This window comes from Bos mutus, chromosome 1 (assembly GCF_027580195.1).
Source record: "Bos mutus isolate GX-2022 chromosome 1, NWIPB_WYAK_1.1, whole genome shotgun sequence".
NCBI lineage: Eukaryota > Metazoa > Chordata > Mammalia > Artiodactyla > Bovidae > Bos > Bos mutus.
In genome coordinates, this window is record NC_091617.1 from 137,406,159 (window position 1) to 137,428,496 (window position 22,338).

Genomic DNA, 22,338 nt, shown 5'->3' on the forward strand with positions numbered 1-22,338 from the left:
GTCAGGAAAGAGGTGTGAGCAGGGAGGCTCCTAGCCTTTGCTGGTTGTCTGCTGAGTACTAAGCAGAGTGCTGTTGATACCCATGCTAATGATGCCCCCATTTCACAGGTGCAGAAACTGAGGCTGGAGGCAAAGGGACTCATCTGAGACCACAGAGTAAGAAGTGGAGCCAAGTTGTGAACTCAGATTGTTCAGATTCTAAAAACCACTTTCTGTTCATTTCAGCAATTTACCTCTGATGTCGCCCACTGTTACTGAAACAGGACAGACGGAAACTTCAGTAGGTACACACACAAGTGTCGGAAAAAAAAACAGGTACAGAAGATTTCTGGGGGTAAGATAAGATCCTGGGGACACAGAAGTAAGCAGAAGCCCAAGAGCCAAAGGAAAGGCCTCAGCCCTGGCCTGAGAATGTTTTTTGCTCCCGAGAAAGGGAGGAAAGCAACAGATGCCAGAAAATGGGGAGGAATGTGGAATTGGAGATGCCTAAGGGGTGCGGTGGTCACTGGTCTGTACCTCAGGATCCCTTGTCAGGAGTGAAGTATGATTCCTCAGTGGTGGGGAGCATCCCTTCCACCCACCAACAACGTTGCAGGCAGGGCCACCCCAGCTTGAGCATACTCCATTCCCAGGTAAGGCCTTGCTGAGTGGTATACCTGAGTGGTATCCTGGCTTATCCCTCTGCCCAGCTTCCTGCCCTCCCCTACATGTGTGGATCCAGGGAGCTGCCACACCTACCCCCTGGCAGGAAAGCTTTCTGCAGGAAAATCATCTCAGAGCAGGAAAGTTATCTCACTGCTTTCCAGTGAGTCTACCTGCTACAGGAAGTGAAAAAACATTTTTAACAACAGGGATGCCTAATGAATATTTGAAGTTGCGTTAAGTCCTTGTGACATGAAGCCTTTACCACTAGCTTCCAAATAGTCAGCAAAGGTCCAATGCCTTCATAGATGATTTGGTGAGTAAGGATGTGAAGGGAAATGAATAAGGAACCTAGATTTTCAGTCTAAGCCAACACGGCACAGAATGGAGGCAACAGAGAAGATATTCAGGATACCGAAGACTTGTGGTTATCTCGGGAAGAGTGTGAACTACCACATGGGCTGAGGACTTGAGCCAGAACTTCCGAGGCCCTCAAGGGGCAGGACAAGCTGGCTGACATGTGGGTTACAGCTATGAGGCTGAACCGTGCCTTCACAGAGAAGGGAAAATCATTCCTGGTGCAGGCAACAGATGTAACAGGCCCACCTGAGGGAGGAGGCACCATCTGGGCATTGCAAGGGCCTCTCCATACCTGCAGAGGAGATGAGCTGCTCTTCTGAACTTCCTGGGTGTTGGCCCCACTTGGGCAACACTTGGCATTCATCCCGCCTTTTGAGTCACAGCCAGGTGTCCAATCTCCCTGACTAGGGTGTGAGGCTTCTCCCTCACACCTTCCACCTCACAGACTCTCAAGACAAGCACAATCAATTGATGGCAGACCTCAAGGCAGCTGAGCAGGAAGAAGCCTGGCTGGCTCTTTAAAGGATCTCTTAAACCTACATGTATATTTGGAAAGGCTGCTCAGTGGGGAAGGAGTCCTCATTTGCCAGTCACCAAGCCTCCTTACACACAAGCTTTTATTTGTTGTTTTGAAATTGAAATGTTGGTTTCAATCAGCAGTTCCTTCAGAAGTGCTGCCTGATAATAACCTTTTATTAAAGAAATGGAATGTTGGAGGCATAACTAACCCCTCTTCAATGAGATTTGAAAAGTGGAGGAGAAATGAAGCAATGCTTCTTCTATTTCTCCACTGAAAGGTTATTTCAGTCAGTCAGACAGAATGAGCTTTATTCATAAAGCACTTGGAAAGCCTCAAATAGTAAGCTCTTTGTATTAAATATCTACATTTGACAAGGAGAAGCTTGAGTTCAGGAAATAAGGTGCTGTTGAAACACAAACACCCACCGGCTCAGAAAAGCCTGTGATAGGCAGCGAATTTGACAGGAGCAGACCAAGCCTGGACACTAGCTGCGGCCTGGGTTACAAATTCTTCATCTTTTGTGGGTTGGCACATACTAATGTGGAGAAAGAAATGGCAACCCACTCCATTATTCTTGCCTAGAAAATCCCATGGACAGAGGAACTTGCTGGGCTATAGTCGATGAGGTCATAGAGTCATACCCGACTGAGTGACTGAGCGCACACACACGTACACACTAATGACCACCAAATGAGAACAAATAAGTTCCAAAGCACGATGCCAGGCTTGTGGTAACTAAGAGTTTCTGATGGGTCCTGGGCTCTTGGGTTACTTGCTCCCGCTGTCACCATCTCACCTTCGTAGTGGTTCCCAGCACTTGTTTTATTTATTTATTTATTTTTAAATTTTATTTTATTTTTAAACTTTACAATATTGTATTGGTTTTGCCAAACATCGAAATGAATCTGCCACAGGTATACATGTGTTCCCCATCCTGAACCCTCCTCCCTCCTCCCTCCCCATACCATCCCTCAGGGTCGTCCCAGTGCACCAGCCCCAAGCATCCAGTATCGTGCATCGAACCTGGACTGGCGACTCGTTCCATATATGATATTATATGTTTTTCAATGCCATTCTCCCAAATCATCCCACCCTCTCCCTCTCCCACAGAGTCCAAAAGACTGTTCTATACATCAGTGTCTCTTTTGCTGTCTCATATACAGGATTATTGTTACCATCTTTCTAAATTCCATATATATGCATTAGTATACTGTATTGGTGTTTTTCTTTCTGGCTTACTTCACTCTGTATAATAGGCTCCAGTTTCATCCACCTCATTAGAACTGATTCAAATGTATTCTTTTTAATGGCTGAGTAATACTCCATTGTGTATATGTACCACAGCTTTCTTATCCATTCATCTGCTGATGCACATCTAGGTTGCTTCCATGTCCTGGCTATTATAAACAGTGCTGCGATGAACATTGGGGTACACGTGTCTCTTTCCCTTCTGGTTTCTTCAGTGTGTATGCCCAGCAGTGGGATTGCTGGATCATAAGGCAGTTCTATTTCCAGTTTTTTAAGGAATCTCCACACTGTTCTCCATAGTGGCTGTACTAGTTTGCATTCACACCAACAGTGTAAGAGGGTTCCCTTTTCTCCACACCCTCTCCAGCATTTATTGCTTGTAGACTTTTGGATCGCAGCCATTCTGACTGGCATGAAATGGTACATCATAGTGGTTTTGATTTGCATTTCTCTGATAATGAGTGATGTTGAGCATCTTTTCATGTGTTTGTTAGCCATTTGTATGTCTTCTTTGGAGAAATGTCTATTTAGTTCTTTGGCCCATTTTTTGATTGGGTCATTTATTTTTCTGGAATTGAGCTGTAGGAGTTGCTTGTATATTTTTGAGATTAGTTGTTTGTCCGTTGCTTCTTTTGCTATTATTTTCTCCCATTCTGAAGGCTGTCTTTTCACCTTGCTTATAGTTTCCTTTGTTGTGCAGAAGTTTTTAAGTTTAATTAGGTCCCATTTGTTTATTTTTGCTTTTATTTCCAATATTCTGGGAGGTGGGTCATAGAGGATCCTGCTGTGATGTATGTCGGAGAGTGTTTTGCCTATGTTCTTCTCTAGGAGTTTTATAGTTTCTGGTCTTATGTTTAGATCTTTAATCCATTTTGAGTTTATTTTTGTGTATGGTGTTAGAAAGTGCTCTAGTTTCATTCTTTTACAAGTGGTTGACCAGTTTTCCCAGCACCATTTGTTAAAGAGATTGTCTTTAATCCATTGTATATTCTTGCCTCCTTTGTCAAAGATAAGGTGTCCATATGTGCATGGATTTATCTCTGGGCTTTCTATTCTGTTCCATTGATCTATATTTCTGTCTTTGTGCCAGTACCATACCGTCTTGATGACTGTGGCTTTGTAGTAGAGCCTGAGGTCAAGTAGGTTGATTCCTCCAGTTCCATTCTTCTTTCTCGAGATAGCTTTGGCTATTCGAGGTTTTTTTGTATTTCCATACAAATTGTGAAATTATTTGTTCTAGCTCTGTGAAGAATACCGTTGGTAGCTTGATAGGGATTGCACTGAATCTATAAATTGCTTTGGGTAGTATACTCATTTTCACTATATTGATTCTTCCAATCCATGAACATGGTATATTTCTCCATCTATTAGTGTCCTCTTTGATTTCTTTCACCAGTGTTTTATAGTTCTCTATATATGGGTCTTTAGTTTCTTTAGGTAGATATATTCCTAAGTATTTTATTCTTTTCGTTGCAATGGTGAATGGAATTGTTTCCTTAATTTCTCTTTCTGTTTTCTCATTATTAGTGTATAGGAATGCAAGGGATTTCTGTGTGTTGATTTTATATCCTGCAACTTTACTATAATCATTGATTAGTTCTAGTAATTTTCTGGTAGAGTCTTTAGGGTTTTCTATGCAGAGGATCATGTCATCTGCAAACAGTGAGTTTTACTTCTTCTTTTCCAATTTGGATTCCTTTTAGTTCTTTTTCTGCTCTGATTGCTGTGGCCAAAACTTCCAAAACTATGTTGAATAGTAATGGTGAAACCAGCACTGGTTTTAGAATTAATTAGGCATCTATTGGAAACGTAGCTTTGCATTTACTAGCTGTATGACAGTAGGAACATTTCTTAACCTCTTTCTTACAAGATGGAGAGTCTTGCCCCCCTTACAGATACGTGGTAAGACCTGCACATAATGGGGTCTTCACTCCCTGGCACAGAGGAAGCAAGCTTCCCTCCACATAAACATCACTATAACTTTGGTATAGTTCAGAACCTGAGATGAGGATATTACAAACCTCATACCACTCCATCTTGGAAACACTTTTAGCTAGCTTAACGCTCCAACATCATTTTTGCGATTGGTACTGTGCCGTGAACTATATATAAGGTTAATGAGAAGAACAATGAAGCTTGTAGGCTTCTCATCTTCAGTTTGACCTTCCTCAGATCAAAGTTAAACTGTGATTGAAAGTGAAAGAAAAATTTTAAGAATTTCTGAGAAGCTATCCACGACAGAACCCATTATTTTTTTTGACCTTAGTGTTACTTACAGAATCTCCCTGTGCCTTCTACAATTGCTTAAGAGTTGACTTCAGCCCTCATCACAGCACTCCACCAGGTCTGTGCTCTGACCTTAATAAGATCTTTCCAAACAGCTGACATGAGCGTTCAGCAATGAAACTGCCAGGAAACTTTTCACAGCCCCAAGGCTCTCAAGGAAGGCTCTGCAACCATAGCAGCTGACACACCAGCTAGTGCCATCTGGCCTGGACAGGCCTCTGTGACACACACAAACACACAAGCTGGTTTTGAGCATCGGAAGGGCATGCACTTTTCAGGGCACACACAGATAAGCCATAGGAGCAGCCCACACACCAGGGCATGGGGAAGCTCCCTGAGGACAACCTTTCTTTTCCTATTCCTCAGTAAGGACTGCATGCTAAATGCCTCCTTAGAGGAGAAGCAGTGCCCATGCGAGCATGACACCACATCACTAACTCCATCTCACAACACCAAAGTCAGTGTCCTGGAGAGGTGATTTCTCCTATACGTTAGAGACTTACAGCTCAATGAATCCCTTCACCTCATTAAAATAAATCACACAAAAATCACTTGCTAAATGCAAAAAAAAACAAAACAAAAACACGCATTACTTTTTTCTGTGTGTGACCACACTATTTTACTCGCAATAAGCAGTGTTTCTGATAAACTGTGTTGGAAATCTTAGTTGAAACCTGAGGCCAAACATGGCTTCTTCCCTTCTACTCCAAAGCTAGACTTTGAGACATTTCGTGTACGACTCTCAAGTGTGTTTGCTGAGAGACATGAAAACTCAGCTTCCTAAATTCCAAGAATATACCAAAAGCAAGTAAACTAGACCCCACAGTGAAAGACTACATTTACAAAAAAAGATAGACAAAGAAAGGTAATATAAAATAGAAAAGTTTGATAATTATTAAGTGGGGGAAACTGCAGAAAAGGCACTCTCATACATTACTGGTAGGAATGAAAGTTACATTTGCAAATGTCTACCAAAATAATATTATGCATCTTTCTTTTGACCAGGCAATACCACTTACAGAAATCTCTCTCAAAGATAAAAAAGGAAACAAACAAAAAGCTGAATGCACAGGTTACTCATTATATAATTATTTGTAACAACAAAGTTTTGGGAACTCATTGGTACAGGGTAAATGGGCAGCAGTCCATTCACACCAAGGAAACACTGTAAGCTATGAAAAAGAATGAAGTATATTGCTATACACGACCACAGAGCAATTGCCAGGATACACTTCTAAGTGAAACCAACAAAAGTGTATATAATGTGCTACCAATTTCTTCAGAATATAAATATTTGAATATAATTAAAACATGAAAGAGTGAATGGAAATAAAAACAAAAATAAACAAATGGGACCTAATTAAACTTAAAAGCTTTTGCATAGCAAAGGAAACCATAAATAAGATGAAAAGACAACCCTCAGAATGGGAAAAAATAATGGCAAATGAAGCAATGACAAAGGATTAATCTCCAAAATATATACAAGCAACTCGTGCAGCTCAATATCAGAAAAACAAACTCAAAAAAAAAAAAAAATGGGCAGAAGACCTAAATAGATGTTTCTCCAAAGAAGACATACACATGGCTAAAAAACACATGAAAAAATGTTCAACATCACTTATCATTAAAGAAATGCAAATCAAAATCACAATGAGGTTTTGATCTCACACAGGTCAGAATAGCCATCATCAAAAAATCTACAAACAATAAATTCTAGAGAGAATGTGGAGAAAATGGAACCTTTTTGCAGTTGGTGGCAATGTAAATTAATGCATCCACTATGGAGAACAGTATGTAGATTTATCAAAAAAATAGGAATAAAACTACCATATGACCGAGCAATCCCATTACTGGACATATACCCTGAGAAAAACCACAGTTCTAAAAGACACATGTACCCCAACATCCACTCAGTTCAGTTCAGCTCAGTCACTCAGTCGTGTCTGCCTCTTTGCAACCCCATGGACTGCAGCACACCAGGACTCCCTGTCCATCACCAACTCCCAGAGCTTACTTAAACTCATGTCCATCGAGTCAGTGATGTCATCCAATCATCTCATCCTCTGTCGTCCCCTTCTCCTCCCACCTTCAATCTTTCCCAGCATCAGGGTCTTTTCCAATGAGTCAGTTCTTCACGTCAGTTGGCCAAAGTATTGGAGCTTCAGCTTCAACATCAGTCCTTCCAATGAACACCCAGGACTGACCTACTTTAGGAGGGACTGGTTGAATCTCCTTGCAGTCCAAGAGACTCTCAAGAGTCTTCTTCAACACCATAGTTCAAAAGCATCAATTCTTGGTGCTCAGCTTTCTTTATAGTCCAACTCTCACATCCATACATGACTACTGGAAAAACCATAGCTCTGATTAGATGGACCTTTGTTAGCAAAGTAATATCTCTGCTTTGTAATATGCTGCTGGGTTGGTCATAACTTTTCTTCCAAGGAGTAAGCATCTTTTAAATTTATGGCTGCAGTCACCATCTGCAGTGATTTTGGAGCCCAAAAAAATAAAGTCTCTCACTGTTTCCATTGTTTCCCCATCTATTTGCCATGAAGTGATGGGACCAGATGCCATGATCTTCATCTTTTGAATGTTGAGTTTTAAGCCAACTTTTCCACTCTCCTCTTTCACTTTCATCAAGAGGCTCTTTAGTTCCTCTTCACTTTCTGCCATAAGGGTGGTGTCATCTGCATATCTGAGGTTATTGATATTTCTCCTGGCAATCTTGATTCCAGTTTGTGTTTCATTCAACCTGGCATTTCACATGATGTCCTCTGCATATAAGTTAAATAAGCAGGGTGACAATATACAGCCTTGATGTACTCCTTCCCCGATTTGGAACCAGTCTGTTGTTCCATGTCCAGTTCTAACTGTTGCTTCCTGACCTGCATACAGATTTCTCAGGAGGCAGGTCAGGTGGTCTGGTATTCCCATCTCTTTCAGAATTTTCCACAGTTTGTTGTGATCCACACAGTCAAAGTCTTTGGTGTAGTCAATAAAGTAGAAATAGATGTTTTTCTGGAACTCTCTTGCTTTTTCAATGATCCACCAGATGTTGGAAATTTGATCTCTGCTTCCTCTGTCTTTTCTAAATCCAGCTTGAACATCTGGAAGTTCACAGTTCATGTATTGTTGAAGCCTGGCTTGGAGAATTTTGAGCATCACTTTGCTAGCGTGTGAGATGAGTGCAATGTTTACTGCAGTACTATTTACAATAGCTAAGACATGGAAGCAAGCTAGATGTCCATCAACAGATGAATGGATAAAGAAGTTGTGGTATACATATACAATGGAATATTAATCAGCCATAAAAGGAAGAAATTTGAGTCAGTACTAGGTGAGGTAGATGAACCTAGAGCATGTCATACAGAATGAAGTAAATCAGAAAAAGAAAAACAAATATCGTATATTAACATATATATGGAATCTAGAAAAATGGTGCTGATGAACCTAAATGCAGGAGAGCAATGGAGACACAGACATAGAGAACAGACTTGTAGACACAGTGGAGAAAAGAGGGTGGGGCAAATGGAGAGAGGAGCATTGAAACATGTACATTACCATATGTGAAACAGCCAGTAGGAACTTGCTGTATGATGCAGGGAGCTCAACCCAGTGCTCTGTGACAACCTAGAGGGGTGGGAAGGAGTCTACAGAGGGTGGGGACATACTGCTGATACATGCTGACGTATGGCAGAAACCAACACAACATTGTAAAGCAATTATCCTCCAGTTAAATATAAACAAATTTTTTAAAAAAGAAAGAGTAAGCCATCAAAATTTTAAAATTATTCCCTTTTGAAAAAGGAGGCCATTAGGGTAAGGCATCAGGATAGAGATTAGTCTTTGTTAAATATGTCTTTTTATGAATTTGATTTTGGACTCATGGAAACACTTTACATAATCAAGAAACAAAAGTTAAAAAAAGCGGCTTCTAAAAATTTAAAACAAGCAAGCCTCTGTATAACCACACGGAAACTAATGATGTGGCTCAGTTCAGTAACTGCATGTACGTGAGGAAATTACTGAGGGGAAGGAAAGAATAGGGTGAGTTAGAGAGAATGGTGCTTGGAACTCACACAGGACCAGGCCAGGGTATCTTCATACCTGCCAAGCCAACCTGATAATCCACTGGCCCCTGGGTGGAGCACACAGAAGGGTCTTTCCTCACTCATGGGCAATAATCAGGGACAGTTTAATTGCTGCTCTGGTCCCACATAACAAAGCTGAATCAAACTGTTTCTAAGCAGCTTAAGTGAATCCTAAAACAAAGGTTAAGCTATTTACTGAAACACAGAAACACCCAGGACCCAACGAGGAAAAATTCACAATGCCTGACATTCAGTAAAAGATTACCAGGCAGACTGAGAAGCAGAAAAATGTGATCTATAGTAAAGAGAGAAATAAATCCATCAAAACCAACCCAGAAATGATACTAATGTTAAAATTAGTAGACATAGACATTAAAATAGTTATTACAATTCTAATCTACTTGTTCAAATAGAGGGACTAGTAAACATGTTAATCAGATACATGGAACATATTTTTCAAAAAGACCCAAATTAAACTTCTAGAGATGAAAAGTACAATGTCTGAGATTAAAAAATACACTGGATAGGATTAATAGCAGTTTAATAGTAGTTTAGTCATTGTAGTAGAAAAGATTAAATTGAAGTCAAAGCCATAGAGACTATACAAAATGAAACAGATGGGTGGGGATGCCTAAAAAAAAAAAGAAAAGAAATTGACCAGAGCATCCATGAGCTCTAGGACAACATCAAGAAGCCTGTTATCTGTGTCATGCAGACAGTGGTTTGTTTTCCCGTGGCCTTTGCATGAACTGGCATTGCAGAGGTGATTCAGGGTTGTGGTCACCACAAAGGGCTCCTACCCCTCCAGGTCCAGATGTTTTTCAGGGCATCAGCATCCAGTGGGAGAAACAGGCTCAGAAGCTCCCTAGACCTTCAGGTGTTCTCCATGGCTTCTCCTTCTCAGGCTGGGCTTTGCGAGGTAGATTCCAGCCCTAAAACGTGGTTTCCCTGAGTAAGACGATGGAGGCCACTCCTATGCATGTTGTCCACAGGCACTAACACAAGCTCCTGACAGGTTCCTCATAGCGAAGTTCAGTCTCAGAATTTCTCAGGTACTGAGTCTCTAACGCTAGGCTTCGTGGGTCCAGAAACCTTAGGGACAACTGCTGAGCAGCCTGAAACTTAACCCCAAACCTGGGTCTCTTTGTGACAATTCTGTGGGCATGAAGGGTTTCAGAACTATAAAGGTCTAAAACATGACTCTTCAGTGATCTGCACCCATATCCACAGCTACCACCCAGTTAGGCGTGGGGTCTGTGATGCATCCACTTATGTGATATCCGCAAAAGGCAACACCATGAGCACAAAAAACAGATATGTGGTTCCCAGGGGCAGGTTAACAGGAGAGACAGACACAAAGGAAGAACACAAGGGAAGTTTTAGAAGTGAGAAAACCATCTTTCAGTCTTGATGGTGTTGATGTTTATGTAACTATATGTACTTATCAAAATTGACAGAACTGTATAATTGAAAAAGTAGATTTTATTGTATGCAAATAAAAAAGTGATGCATTTGTCAAATCTCATAGAACCATACTCTAAATAGGGTGAGTTTTACTATTAATAGATATAAATGACCTCTTCCTTAATAAAATAAATAGAAAATGAGTAAACAAAAAAGTCTAAAAATCAAGGCTCTAAAAGCATACACATGTAAATATATTTTTATATGATACTTAGCTTTTATTGAACCCAACTCATATTCTGCCAGTAAACTTCTCCCAGGGTCAATCCTCCTGAATAGGTACTTCTCAAATTTTAATATGTACATGACTCTCCAGAGAGCTTATTAAAATGCAGATTCTGATTCTGCATTTCTCACAAGCTTCCTGGTGATGCCCATGCTGCAGGTCTGCTGGCCACACTTTAAGTAGCAAAGCCAAGGGGCACCGTGAGATCACCTGATATATAAAGGCCAAAAGAACCAGTCACTCAGATTGAACAAGGCCTCCTTGCGTGACCCACTGCCTCGGCTGTGTGAGTTATAGGATCTGTCCCTCGGCAATAGCGTCACTTACTCACTGCTGAAAGGTGACTCACCGTCACTCCCTAGGTCCTCCTCTTTGGTCTCCAGTGGAAGCCTGGAGCCAGGTGTGGAACTGAATGCAGGAGATGATTGTGAAGAAAGCTTAACAGAAAGCCAGAAACTCCTATCCTGAAGGCAGAGATTTCAGGAGGTCCACAAAGCCATAGAGGCCCATTTATTTACCCGCCCAGCCAGCCAGCCACCCACCCATCCCTCCATCTATCCACCCATCCCTCCATCTAACCATCCACCCATCCATCTATCCATCCATCCGTCTATACATGCATACATACATCTACGTATGAATAGCAACATCTCTTCAAATGTCAACTGAGATTACTCAGCCAGAAACGAAGTCCACACTTATTCCTTGTGATTCTCCAGATATTGCAATGACTTTGAGTGGTATCACCTAACAATTGCTCAAAGTGCGTGCTTCCCAGGACCCAGCAGGGCATTCCATTTGTGGATGGTCTCCCAGCAGGAGTAAGAAGTGGCCTCTACTGGAAGCTAAGTGTTGGAGGATGGTAAATGGCTGGTTTTTATATTCAACAGCTTCCTGACATTTCCCCAGTGAATTGACACTTCTTTGTGCATGCAAAAACAAAAAAAAAAAAAAGTGCTATATAAATGCCTTCACTGACAGCTTCTCTGCCCACAGATGCCCACAGGTATAAAACATAACATAGCAGGCTAACACATGACAACACCTTCAGATATTTGCTTAGGGATTTTCAGAAGGAAGCAACCACACGTCTATCCAGAGTCTATTTTAAGTCATTAACTTTTATCGAGCACTTACTCTGTGCCATAAAGTACCCTAAGTGCATTTCATATATAGGTAACCCCAACTAACCCTCAGAGCAACCCCACAAGGTGGGAACCATCACATTTTACAGACGAGAATTATCAGGCACAAGGAGGTTGGGCAACTTGTCCAAGGACACAAGCTAGTAATGAGAAACAGGGACAGAAATCCCAGCAGTTGTTGTCCCCAGGCTCAGGCCTTCCCTCCTGACTGCTATGCTAGGGTTACCCTTTGCCTGACACTGCATGTATGAATGCTTACTGAGCCCACTGCACGACATCATCACTTGTTCCTCCCCACTTCCCTACAGACTTCCCTCTCTCACCGTAGGACAGGATGAGGCCTGGTACCCGAAGTCACATACACAGAAAGGTTCATTTTTACCTAGGTCCCACCTTTCTTACGTGAAGATGGGGAAAGCTGTGGAGGAAGCAAACTTGGTTAAGGAAACCAGGGGTTCCGTTTGAACATCCTGAGTTTGAAATGCTCCCAAGGGAAGATGTCAGAGAGTAAGTTAAAAGCCACATGTTCAGTTCACTTCAGATGTTACTGAAAGTCACATGTTACTGAAAGATTAAAGATGAAAATATCTGATGAACAGTGCATACATGCATGCATCTGAGTTGCTTCAGTCCCGTCTGACTCTTTGCAATGCTATGGACTATAGCCCGCCAGGCTCCTCTGTCCATGGGATTCTCCAGGCAAGAATACTGGAGTGGGTTTCCATGTCCTCCTCCAGGGGATCTTCCTGATCCAGGGATCAAAGGGATCAAACTGCATCTCTCACATCTACTGCATTGGCAGGTGGGTTCTTTACCACCAGTGTGTCACCTGGGAAGCCCCTGATGGATGGTACGTTCTTTACCAGCTGAGCCACAAGGGAAGCCCTGGATAGTATGTTCTTAAAAGCAACACAGAAGAATAGATGGTAGTAGAGACAAAGCAAGGTTTGCCTTGAGCTGTTGATTGTTGAATTGGTTGGTGAGTCTGTTGGGATTAATTATACTATTCTGATGGCTTTCATATATGTCTACAGCTTCCAAAAATTAAGTTTTAAAAAATTCAGGGCATAGAATCACTTATACAGGATACCATAAAAAAAATTAGTAACTTGGATCTAACTATAAGGAAATATCAGACAAATAAACTGACTGTACTGTTCAAAAATGTCAGTATCATAAAAGACAAGTAACTGAAGATTTGTTCCACAATAAATAACACCAAAAAGGCGTGAAAATCTGTGATCCTGGTTTGTATCCTGGATCAGAAAAAAAAAAAAAAAAAAACTGCTGTAAAAGCCATTATTAGGGCAATTGGTAAAATTTGGATCTGGATCGGTGTATCAAATAATATATCAATGTGAAATTTCTTAAATTTAGCCATTTACTGTGATTATATAAAAGACTGTCCTTGTTCTTAGGAGCTGTACTTTTAAATATTTAAAAGTGAAGAATCATGGTGAATGAAACGTATTCTCAAATTACCCTGTAATAATAAGAATAATACTTTACATGTATAGATAGATATAAAGAAATTATGTAATTGTGGCAAAATGATAATTGGTGACTCTAGATGAAGCAGATATAGGGGTTTATTGTGCTATTCTTACAACTTTTCTTAGGCTTGACAGTTTTCAAAAATAAAAAAAGAATACAGTCACCTGATGTAATTAGTATCCCTATAATACATTCTTTGTGTTCCCTTCCTTATATTCTTTGAAATAAAAAGCTATCTTTTTGACCCTGTAGAGATTGGTACCAGATACTTGATTTTTCTTTAAGAACCTCTTTTATGTATCAATTTTACATGCATTAAGTTACAGACTCATCACAGCAGGCCCTGCACGCACTCCCTGGCTGCCGAGGATGTCCCTGAGGGTCTCCCCTCAGCTGTCAGCCCCTCCTGGGATTGCCTTGTCTTAGTCCCTTTCCAGGGTGGCCCACATCCAGTGCTTGGTTAACCTGGGTTGTATGGGCCTAGCCCTCTCCCCTCTGCCCAGTGGAGCCCTGCAGGGCAGGTCTAGCTTCAGAGCTCTCTGCCAAAGCAGTGGAGACCTCCACCAAGACTGTCTGCTTCCTTTGCCCTCCTTCCTACAGGTGTTGGCCTCCAGGACACCCTACACTTACCTCCTGCACAAAATCCCCACCCCTGAGTCCACTTACCAGGGAATCAGCTATGGCAATAATGTGATAACCATTTTGCAGATGAGAAAACTGAACCTTGGAAAAAAACTCACTTGCCTGAGCTCAGAAAGCCATCTCCTGGTGGAACTAAAAGTCAGACTCCAAGTCTGCTGGGCTCCAGCTCCCTCCTTCTCTTTATCCTTCAAATCCTATGTCTATGTTAATGCTGAAGCCAAGTTCCTATTTCCCCCAGAGACATCCTCAAATTCCCTTTCTCATCTTGACACTTTCACCATCTGCTCTGTTTGGCATATGGCTATGGTCCCAGTTGGGGACTTTTCTTAACCATCACCTCTGATTACATAACCACTGTGCTGTTATTTAGCTTTTCAGTTTGAAGTCCGGTGCTTTCCCCACATTATAATCTCCCTGGGGACAAATGTCATTTATTGTTCTTTGAATTCCAACAGTTGCTGTCCATATGTTGGGGATGCAGCCAGTACATTACCACGTAGGGAAAGAACCCACAATTCCCATCTTTTCTGGCTGTGGAAACAAACATCCTCAGAAGATCCTTAGCTCTGCAGCCTCAATTTCCTCTTGGCCTCTTCTGGAATGGTGTGGGGCTTTGTGATGTGGAATATAAGGGGATAACACATTATTCTGCCAGAGGAGCAGTACCATCCATGGGGGAGTAGCTCAAACTGTATCAGTGAGCCAGGAAGCACTTGGTCAAATTCAATCAAGCATAAAGAAGTGAACAACACACCAGGAATAAAATCACTGGAATGCAACTTGGTTACCTTTTTTTTTTTTTTTTTTTTTTGGCAAAACTGCTTTTATTTTAATTATTTAAAGCATTTCATAATGTGCTAGGAAATGAGATATTGTGTCCTCTGCAAAAGTGATGAAGTCTTAGATCAAAACTCTAAGACTACAATACCACATTATTAAATTTTAAGGGTGAAATAAGTGAGTTGCTTTTCTTGCCTTTGAAGATTATTGACTGGGAGATTAGCAAGCCTTCTCCATAATCTCCTCCCAGAAAGAATGAGCGGAAGGAAGGGCAGATGGGAAAGTTTCACCCAAATTCCCTCACTTCCAGATCCTGGGAATCTTTGGTGCCATGGTAACTGTGTTACTAGGTGACCACTCAGGTACAGGCAAGACTCGAAAACAACAGGCATCTAAACATATTATCAGCTCGAGGTTTGCAAACAATTTTCAGTACTTTTTTTCTCCTTTGTTTCCAAATATCAGCCTGGAGGGATAATGTGTTGTACTATAAGAACAATATAAATGAAAATCAACTGAAGATAATTTTTATCAAACTTCCTAACTATTCAACCAGCACCCATATAGGAAGCAGATTTTAGAGACAAGTTTCTGAGTTGGAACATCTATAGGAGTGGTATACAAACCATACAGCCCACAGGCCAAAGCTAACCTGCTGTTTGTTTCTGTATATCTTGGAAGTTAAGAATTGTTTGAACATTTAAAAATGGACATTTAAAAATGGTTGGAAAAAATCAAAGGAAGAATAATACGTAGTGACACCTAAAAATTATATCAAATTCAGACTGCAGTTTGAAAACAATATTTTACTAAAGTACAGCCATACTCAATAATTCATATTGTCCATAGCTGCTTTTGTGTTACAAGAGCAGAGCTGTAATGGTAACAGAGATAACTGGCCCATGAAACCTAAAATATGCACCATGTAGCCCTTACAAAGAGAGTTTCCTGCCGTTGATCTGGAGATAGGAGTTGCAGAGAAGTTAGATTAGGAGGCTGGGTCCCTTCCCTGCCAAGAAGTTTATAACAGGTGCTGTCATAGTTTGTTTAGTCTGCTACAACAAAATAGCATGTGCTCCATGGCTTGCAAACAACAGACTTTTTTTCCTCACAGTTCTGGAGGCTGGGAAGTCCTAGAACAAGGGGCCAATGTGGCCCCCTTTTGGTGGAGGCCCTCTTCTGGGTCACAGCTAAGGGCCCTGTCACATGGCAGAAGGGGCTGGGATCAATCTGGAGTCTCTTTTATAGTATGTCACTAATACCACACCTGAGGGCCCCACCCTCATGATTTAAGTACCTCTTCAAAGCCCCACCTACTAATACCATCTCCTTTTGGGCTTAGGGTTTCAACATATGAGTTTGAGGGGAAACATGTTCAGACCACAGCTAGTGCCTTCCATGCAGATTCAGGCCTCTTCAGCTGAGCTACGTACACTCCGTTCACTGCTGCTTCTATAATAGAAAAGCATGGCTGTGGTCTCTGTGGTGGCCAAACAGGACAGCATCACATGACTGATATGTTCTCACACATTGCACTCTCTGAGGGGTCGGGCCATAGGCTACTTACTCCCGCATGTGTTTCATCCTGGTCCTGGCCATTGCACTGTTGAAAATTGTTGGTTCTGAGGGTGTGTCTGGAGCTGAGCTGGTAACAGTCCTTGTGTCTGAAAATCAATGCACAGTCCTTATTGACTCCATCAGCACTTCAGCAACTTCAAGGCAACAGTCAAGGACAATCAGAAAAGAAGCTATTTCACCTCTGCCACAAGGTAATGCCACGCTCATTAGAGATAAATTCAATTATGACATGCCTATTAAATAATTTATTCCAAATGACAAGATTATTTACAGTTTTAATATGTACAAGGAATTCCGGGACAAAGCCTCTTTCAGGAAGGATTATTTAAATAAATACCATTATTTTAAAGATGGCCTTTTTATACAGGGGGAAACCAATAGCCTTTGGCCACTATCTTTCAGAAGCTATGGAATTTGTTTTGATGCCTGAGGAATTTTTTCTAATAAGTTTAGTTTTCCCTTTATTTTAACCTCACATCTGAGCATTAGCTTTTTTGCAGTGGAAGGTAAGATGCTGACCAGGGAATAATCTGAAGCTTTGAACTTCAGCAGGATGGAGCAGAAGGCCAAAGTTGGGTTTAGGAGGTAAAGAGCTGTTAATGAAAGCTGCAGAGTTAGGAAATCTGTTGAGAGCCACAGTTTTTTTTTTTACCAAGATACCCTGGAGACTCTTACAGAACAGGTGAGAACTGGTGGGGAGAAATACTCCACCCACTGAAACAACACTGCTTCCATTAAGAAGCTAAGGCTGCCCCTAAGTGAGGGGCTGGGTCATCAAAAGTCAGATCTTCATGTGGCCTGAGGGGGGCGGGCAGAGTCCTCTCTGTGTCTTCATCCCTCAGAGCCCCTACAAGGTGCCTCATCCCATCAGGAGAAAACTCTTGAGTCCTAAGATTCATTTAGGAACTATATCCATGCAGTGACTTTGTTAGAGCAGGTACCCATTCTGTGAAACTCCTGCTTTCCCCTTATAACACACATGACTGTCTGCTTTTTGGACCAAACAAGGAAGTGAGGGCCAACTCCCATTCTGTGGGAGCAAAATTAGTACAGCTTTTTCCCTCTATTTTTAAATTAAAAAGACCAAATGCAAATTCTATTATTTTTTACCCCCCGCCTTCTTTGTATACTCCTCTGGGGACACACAGCCCCACTTTGAACTTTGTGTTTTTACAGCCACCATCAAGATGAATATAACCTTGCTTCACTTTGTCAGAATCTCTGGTCTTTCCTCAGGCTCCATCCCTAGATGCGGAGTCACTGGTGAGAACTTTGTAAAGGGCACATTACAATTAGCTAAGTAAACTGCATGTCCTGCCTAGTACTTCATAGGTAAGTACTAGGGCCTGATGGCTCCCTTTGCTCTTACTCAGGAGGCCACCCTCCAACTCTGAGAGAAACCCATCTCAGTCTCTGTTACTAGAGATGGCTTCACAGCAGCGTTCTCTCCCAACGGCTGCTTCTTCCCAGAAAAGGCTCTTGTGAGGGGGTGATGGGGGAGGCAGAGCGGTTCACTTCATATTCATGTTGGTTGCTTTTTATAACCATCTTTTCTAGAACCTAAGAAGTTACGAAAACAACAAGCACACCATGCCAAGTAACATGCAAGCTCAAAACCCAGTTCTGCCAAGGTAGAAAGGAAGGCCATGTTTCCTGTCTCACCCGGAGCAAGTTGGCAATTCTTAGGGCTTATGCAAGGAAAGGTCAGAGCAATTTCCCCAGAGCTGCAGCTTATTTTAATCTGGTTACTGCTCCCTTCAATAAGACCCTCAGCATCACAGGGAAAGATGCTAAGCCTTGAGCCCAAGAGTAGAGGTTGGGGCAAAGAGAATTTCAAGCAACAGTCTTGGCGAAGCTTGGTGCTCAGAGCAACTCTTTTCACAGTGTTTCCTATTCACCAGCCTTTCTCCTTCCACTTTCCAACATGAATAGCAGTTGCTTTACGTCTAAGAAAAGGACAACATGTTCAGCAACCACAATAAAGAACAGCTGGGCCGAGTCACAGGCTTCCTCTAATAGGTGGTCACTGAGTCTTGGAGTATATTCTAGACCACTGCTTCTCAAACTCAAGTGTGATTCGAATCAGCTAGGGATCCTGTTAAAATGCAAATTCTGACTTAGTATGTGTGGGTAGGGCCTGAGATTCTGCTAGGCCCTACCCACATGTTTCTAATATGCTCTCAGGTGATACCAGTACTGCTGGACGTGGGACCACATTTTGAGTAGCAAATGTGACAAGCTAGCTATGAATTCGTGGGGTCCAGTGCTATCTGACAATGCAGGACTCTTTGTTTAAAAAGCAGGAGAAAAGCTGGTTTCTTTTCCTGCATTTATATAGGGACCTGTCCTGGTGTTTTTTACTGGATATTTATTTCATGTCATCTTCCCTTGAGAACTGGGCTAGCTACTCTCAAGAAGAGTGAAAACCTTCACAAAGACCCAAAGGCCCCCTGATTCCAGCCCTCCAGAAGTCATGTCTGGCCTCCCTTTCCCCGACCCCAGCAGAGGTGGCAGTGGTGGGGAGGGCAGTGTTGAGGAGGAGGTGGTGTTCAGAGGACTCTCTCCAGGGACGAGGCCCCAGAGGAGGCTTCAAGACCCTGCCATATGTCCCACTGTCTCAGCAGACTTTATTCATAAAACATAAATTCAAAAATAAGATTATTAGGAATTCATTAAAACCCCTCCTGAGCCTGGAGCCCTGTGTTGGTTGCATGCCCATAAAGTTCTGGTTCCAAAGGTCTGCTGTCTTGATGTTTTTTAAAAAACAATGAATCCTCAATCCCTAGGTTGATTTTTTAAATTATTCTTCTTTGTTAATTTCAACGGAGTTTTCATGCACTTGCACACAGCATGTACATGTGAGATGCCCACACCATGTCGGAGACTCTCATGGCAGCACAGATCGGGAACTCTATACTCTCACCTCTCCCAGGGCTCTGGGAGCCACAGCCTGGGGGCTCAGCCTCTCCTGAGTCTGTCCCTTTCTGATCTACCTTTGATGGGTCCTCACCTTTGATTCATCTTCAGCTTTTTCTAAAAACAGTGGATCCTGACAAGGAGCATGGCTTAGACATCACTCTTCTTCTTTCAGGGTTTCTAAGACTGAAGAATGTCCACCAAACAGAGTTTATACCTACAGTGATTTTTTCAAAGAGGATGTGCACAGTGAGGGTAGATTTTAGAGAAAACTCCAACCACTCCATCCTTCCTGTGGGACGTTCTGAAGGTACTTGGTCCTGTGTACTCTGAGAAAAGTCCTGAGGGGTGTGCTACATGGCTGAGACCCAGGGGGTCTTCGAGATTGCAGCCAGAGAGCAGCAGCAGATCAGTTGGCATCCATGCCCTGCCTCTTCCACCCACTCCCTGCCTGGGCTGTGTGCTCTGGAGGAGGGACTGAAGAAAGTGAAAATGTCAGTCATTCAGTCATGTCCGACTCTGTGTGACCCCATGGACTGTAGCCTGCTGGCTCCTTTGTCCATGGGATTTCCTAGGCAAGAATACTGGAGTGGATTGCCATTCCTCCTCCAGGGGATCTTCCCGACATGGGGATTGAACCTGCATCTCCTACATTGCAGGCAGATTCTTTACCACTGGGCCACCTGGGAAGCCCCTCATTCAGTAGAACAAAGAACCAAATGTGCAGTGATTCCTTTGGGCCCTTTTAGAGAAGGGAGCATTTTCTGGCTGTCCTTAGTAAACCAGAATACCATGTTTGCTGTATTGAGTTCAGTCTGCTCTTCTCAACACAGACAACTCAAATAATTCTATGCAAATTCATTCCAATTCATCAAGGACAATAATAGCACCGACAATAATGACTAAACCTTTTTTGGTAAATAAGTGCCGTGCCTGGGGCATCATCTCATGGGAGGTTCCCAGGAAGTAGGTACATTTTTTCAATGAGGAAATCAAGGTTTAAGATATTCAGTTCCCACAATGAATACCCTATGCAGCTGGGGCTTGACAGTAGGCCTAGATTCTGCTCAGCCACGTTTACAAGTCCCAGAGGGAATACCCACTTCATGGTGACAACTGTGCTGGGAGTCAGCCAAGGTGCTCCTTGCCATGTTTTACTTTCCAGTACTCTTCACTCCTTCTCCACTCCCCTACCCTTTTCAACTAGTTACTGACTCCTTGACCACAGAGATTATGTCCTATTCATCTTTTTTTGAACTTCTTATTCTAAGTGTACAACTCAATGGTGTTAGTACATCCATGATGTGCTACCATTACAACTATCTCCAAAACTTTTTCATCACTCCAAACAGAAACTCTGTAACCATTCAACAATAACTCGCTATTCCTCCCCTCCCTAATCCCTTGATGATATCTAAAGTACTTTCTGTGTCTGTGAATTTTACTGTTCTAAGTAACTCATATAAGTGGCACACAATATGTGTCCTTTTATGCCTGGCTTATTTCACTGAGCATCATGTTTTCAAGCTCATCCACAATGAGCTCCTTTTTATGGATGAATAACATTCCATTGTGTGTATATATATATATATATTCATTCAATGGTTATTCATTCAACAGTTGGACAGTTGGGTTGTTTCCACAACAAAAGATAAATGAACAAACAAAATGAGTGTTATGACTAACGCTGCTGTAGGTAGTTTTACAGAGGTCCTTTGTCAGGTTTAGGAAATTCCTTTGTATTCCTACTTTGGTGACTGTTTTTATCAAGAAAGGGAGTTAGATTTTGTCAAATGCTTTTTTGCATCTATTGAAATGGTCATATAGTTTTTATCCTTTACTCTATGTCCTTTAGTCTATGTATTACATTAACTGATTTTCTGATGTAGAACTATCCTTGCAGTCTTGAGATAAATCTCAACTGGCCATTCTATATAGTCCTTAAAATCTGTTATTTTTTAAAATTGCTGTGTTTGGTTTGCTAATATTTTGTTGATGATTTTTGCATATATAGCCATAATGAATATTGGTCCAGTTTTTTTTTTTCTTGTGATATCTTTGGTTTTAGTATCAAACAAGAGGCTCACAGAATGAGTTGGGCAATGTTCTATTGTATTCTGTATTTTAGACGAGTTTGTGAAACTGGTATTAATTCCTCTTTGAATGTGTAGTGGAATTCACTAGTGATGCAGTGTGGGCCTGGTGTTTTCTTTGTCGAAAGTTTTAAAATGACTAATTTGACTTACTTGTTATAGGCCTATTCAGATTTTTTTCTTGAGTCAGTTTCAGTAATTTGCATCTTTCTAGAAATTTGTTCTTTTATCTGATTTATCTAATTTTTTGCCCTTTGTAATTTATCCTTGTAATTTCTTTAAAGTTGGTAGCAATGTCTCCTTTTCCATTCCTGATTTCTTAACTGTCTTTCTTAAAGATTGACCAATGTTTTAAACCTTTTCAAAGAGACAATTTTTGGTCTCATTGATGTCTTCTATTGTTTTTCTCTTCTTTATTTCATTTATTTCCACTGCAGCCTTTACTATTTCCTCCCTTTTGCTCACTTTGGGTTTCATTTACTCAAGTTTTTAAGTTCCATAAGGTAAAGTATTTATTTTAGAAGTTCAATAGGTAGGAATTAAAATCAAAGTACCAGGCTTCAGGTTTGGGGACCACAGTCATCATTCTGTCTCTAACATCACAAGCAGCATGGTCCTCCAGTCATCACCCTGGGCTTCAGTTTCCTCACTGTATATTTAAGTGTTTCATTAGACTAAGGGCCTTCTTTCAGTTCAAACATTCTATGACCTGTAAGACATATCCCCAGACCTCCAGGGTTATAGACTTTAATTGGGAAGGTAACACACCAACAAAGATGAAGAGCAATCAAAGGGATCAAATATGAAGAGACAGATGGCTGGGACCAACAATGAAAGTCACAGGCTTTACTGA

The 22,338-nt window shown here is 41.6% G+C and overlaps 1 protein-coding gene across 12 annotated transcripts in view; it reads right to left on the bottom strand.

Moving 5' to 3' along the window:
- The window catches only part of NEK11 (NIMA related kinase 11), a 278,743-nt gene that overhangs the window by 38,670 nt on the left and 217,735 nt on the right, over window positions 1-22,338 (bottom strand). For 7 of the 12 annotated variants that reach the window (XM_070376287.1, XM_070376236.1, XM_070376222.1 and 4 more), the window contains one exon: window positions 16,466-16,562. The exons of 4 other annotated variants lie outside the window; for them this stretch is intronic. In XM_070376287.1, coding sequence (XP_070232388.1) covers window positions 16,466-16,562 — 97 coding nt within the window. Of the gene's footprint in view, window positions 1-14,981; window positions 16,351-16,465; window positions 16,563-22,338 lie in introns of those variants that run through there. One more of the 12 variants, XM_070376263.1, reaches the window with a different exon arrangement.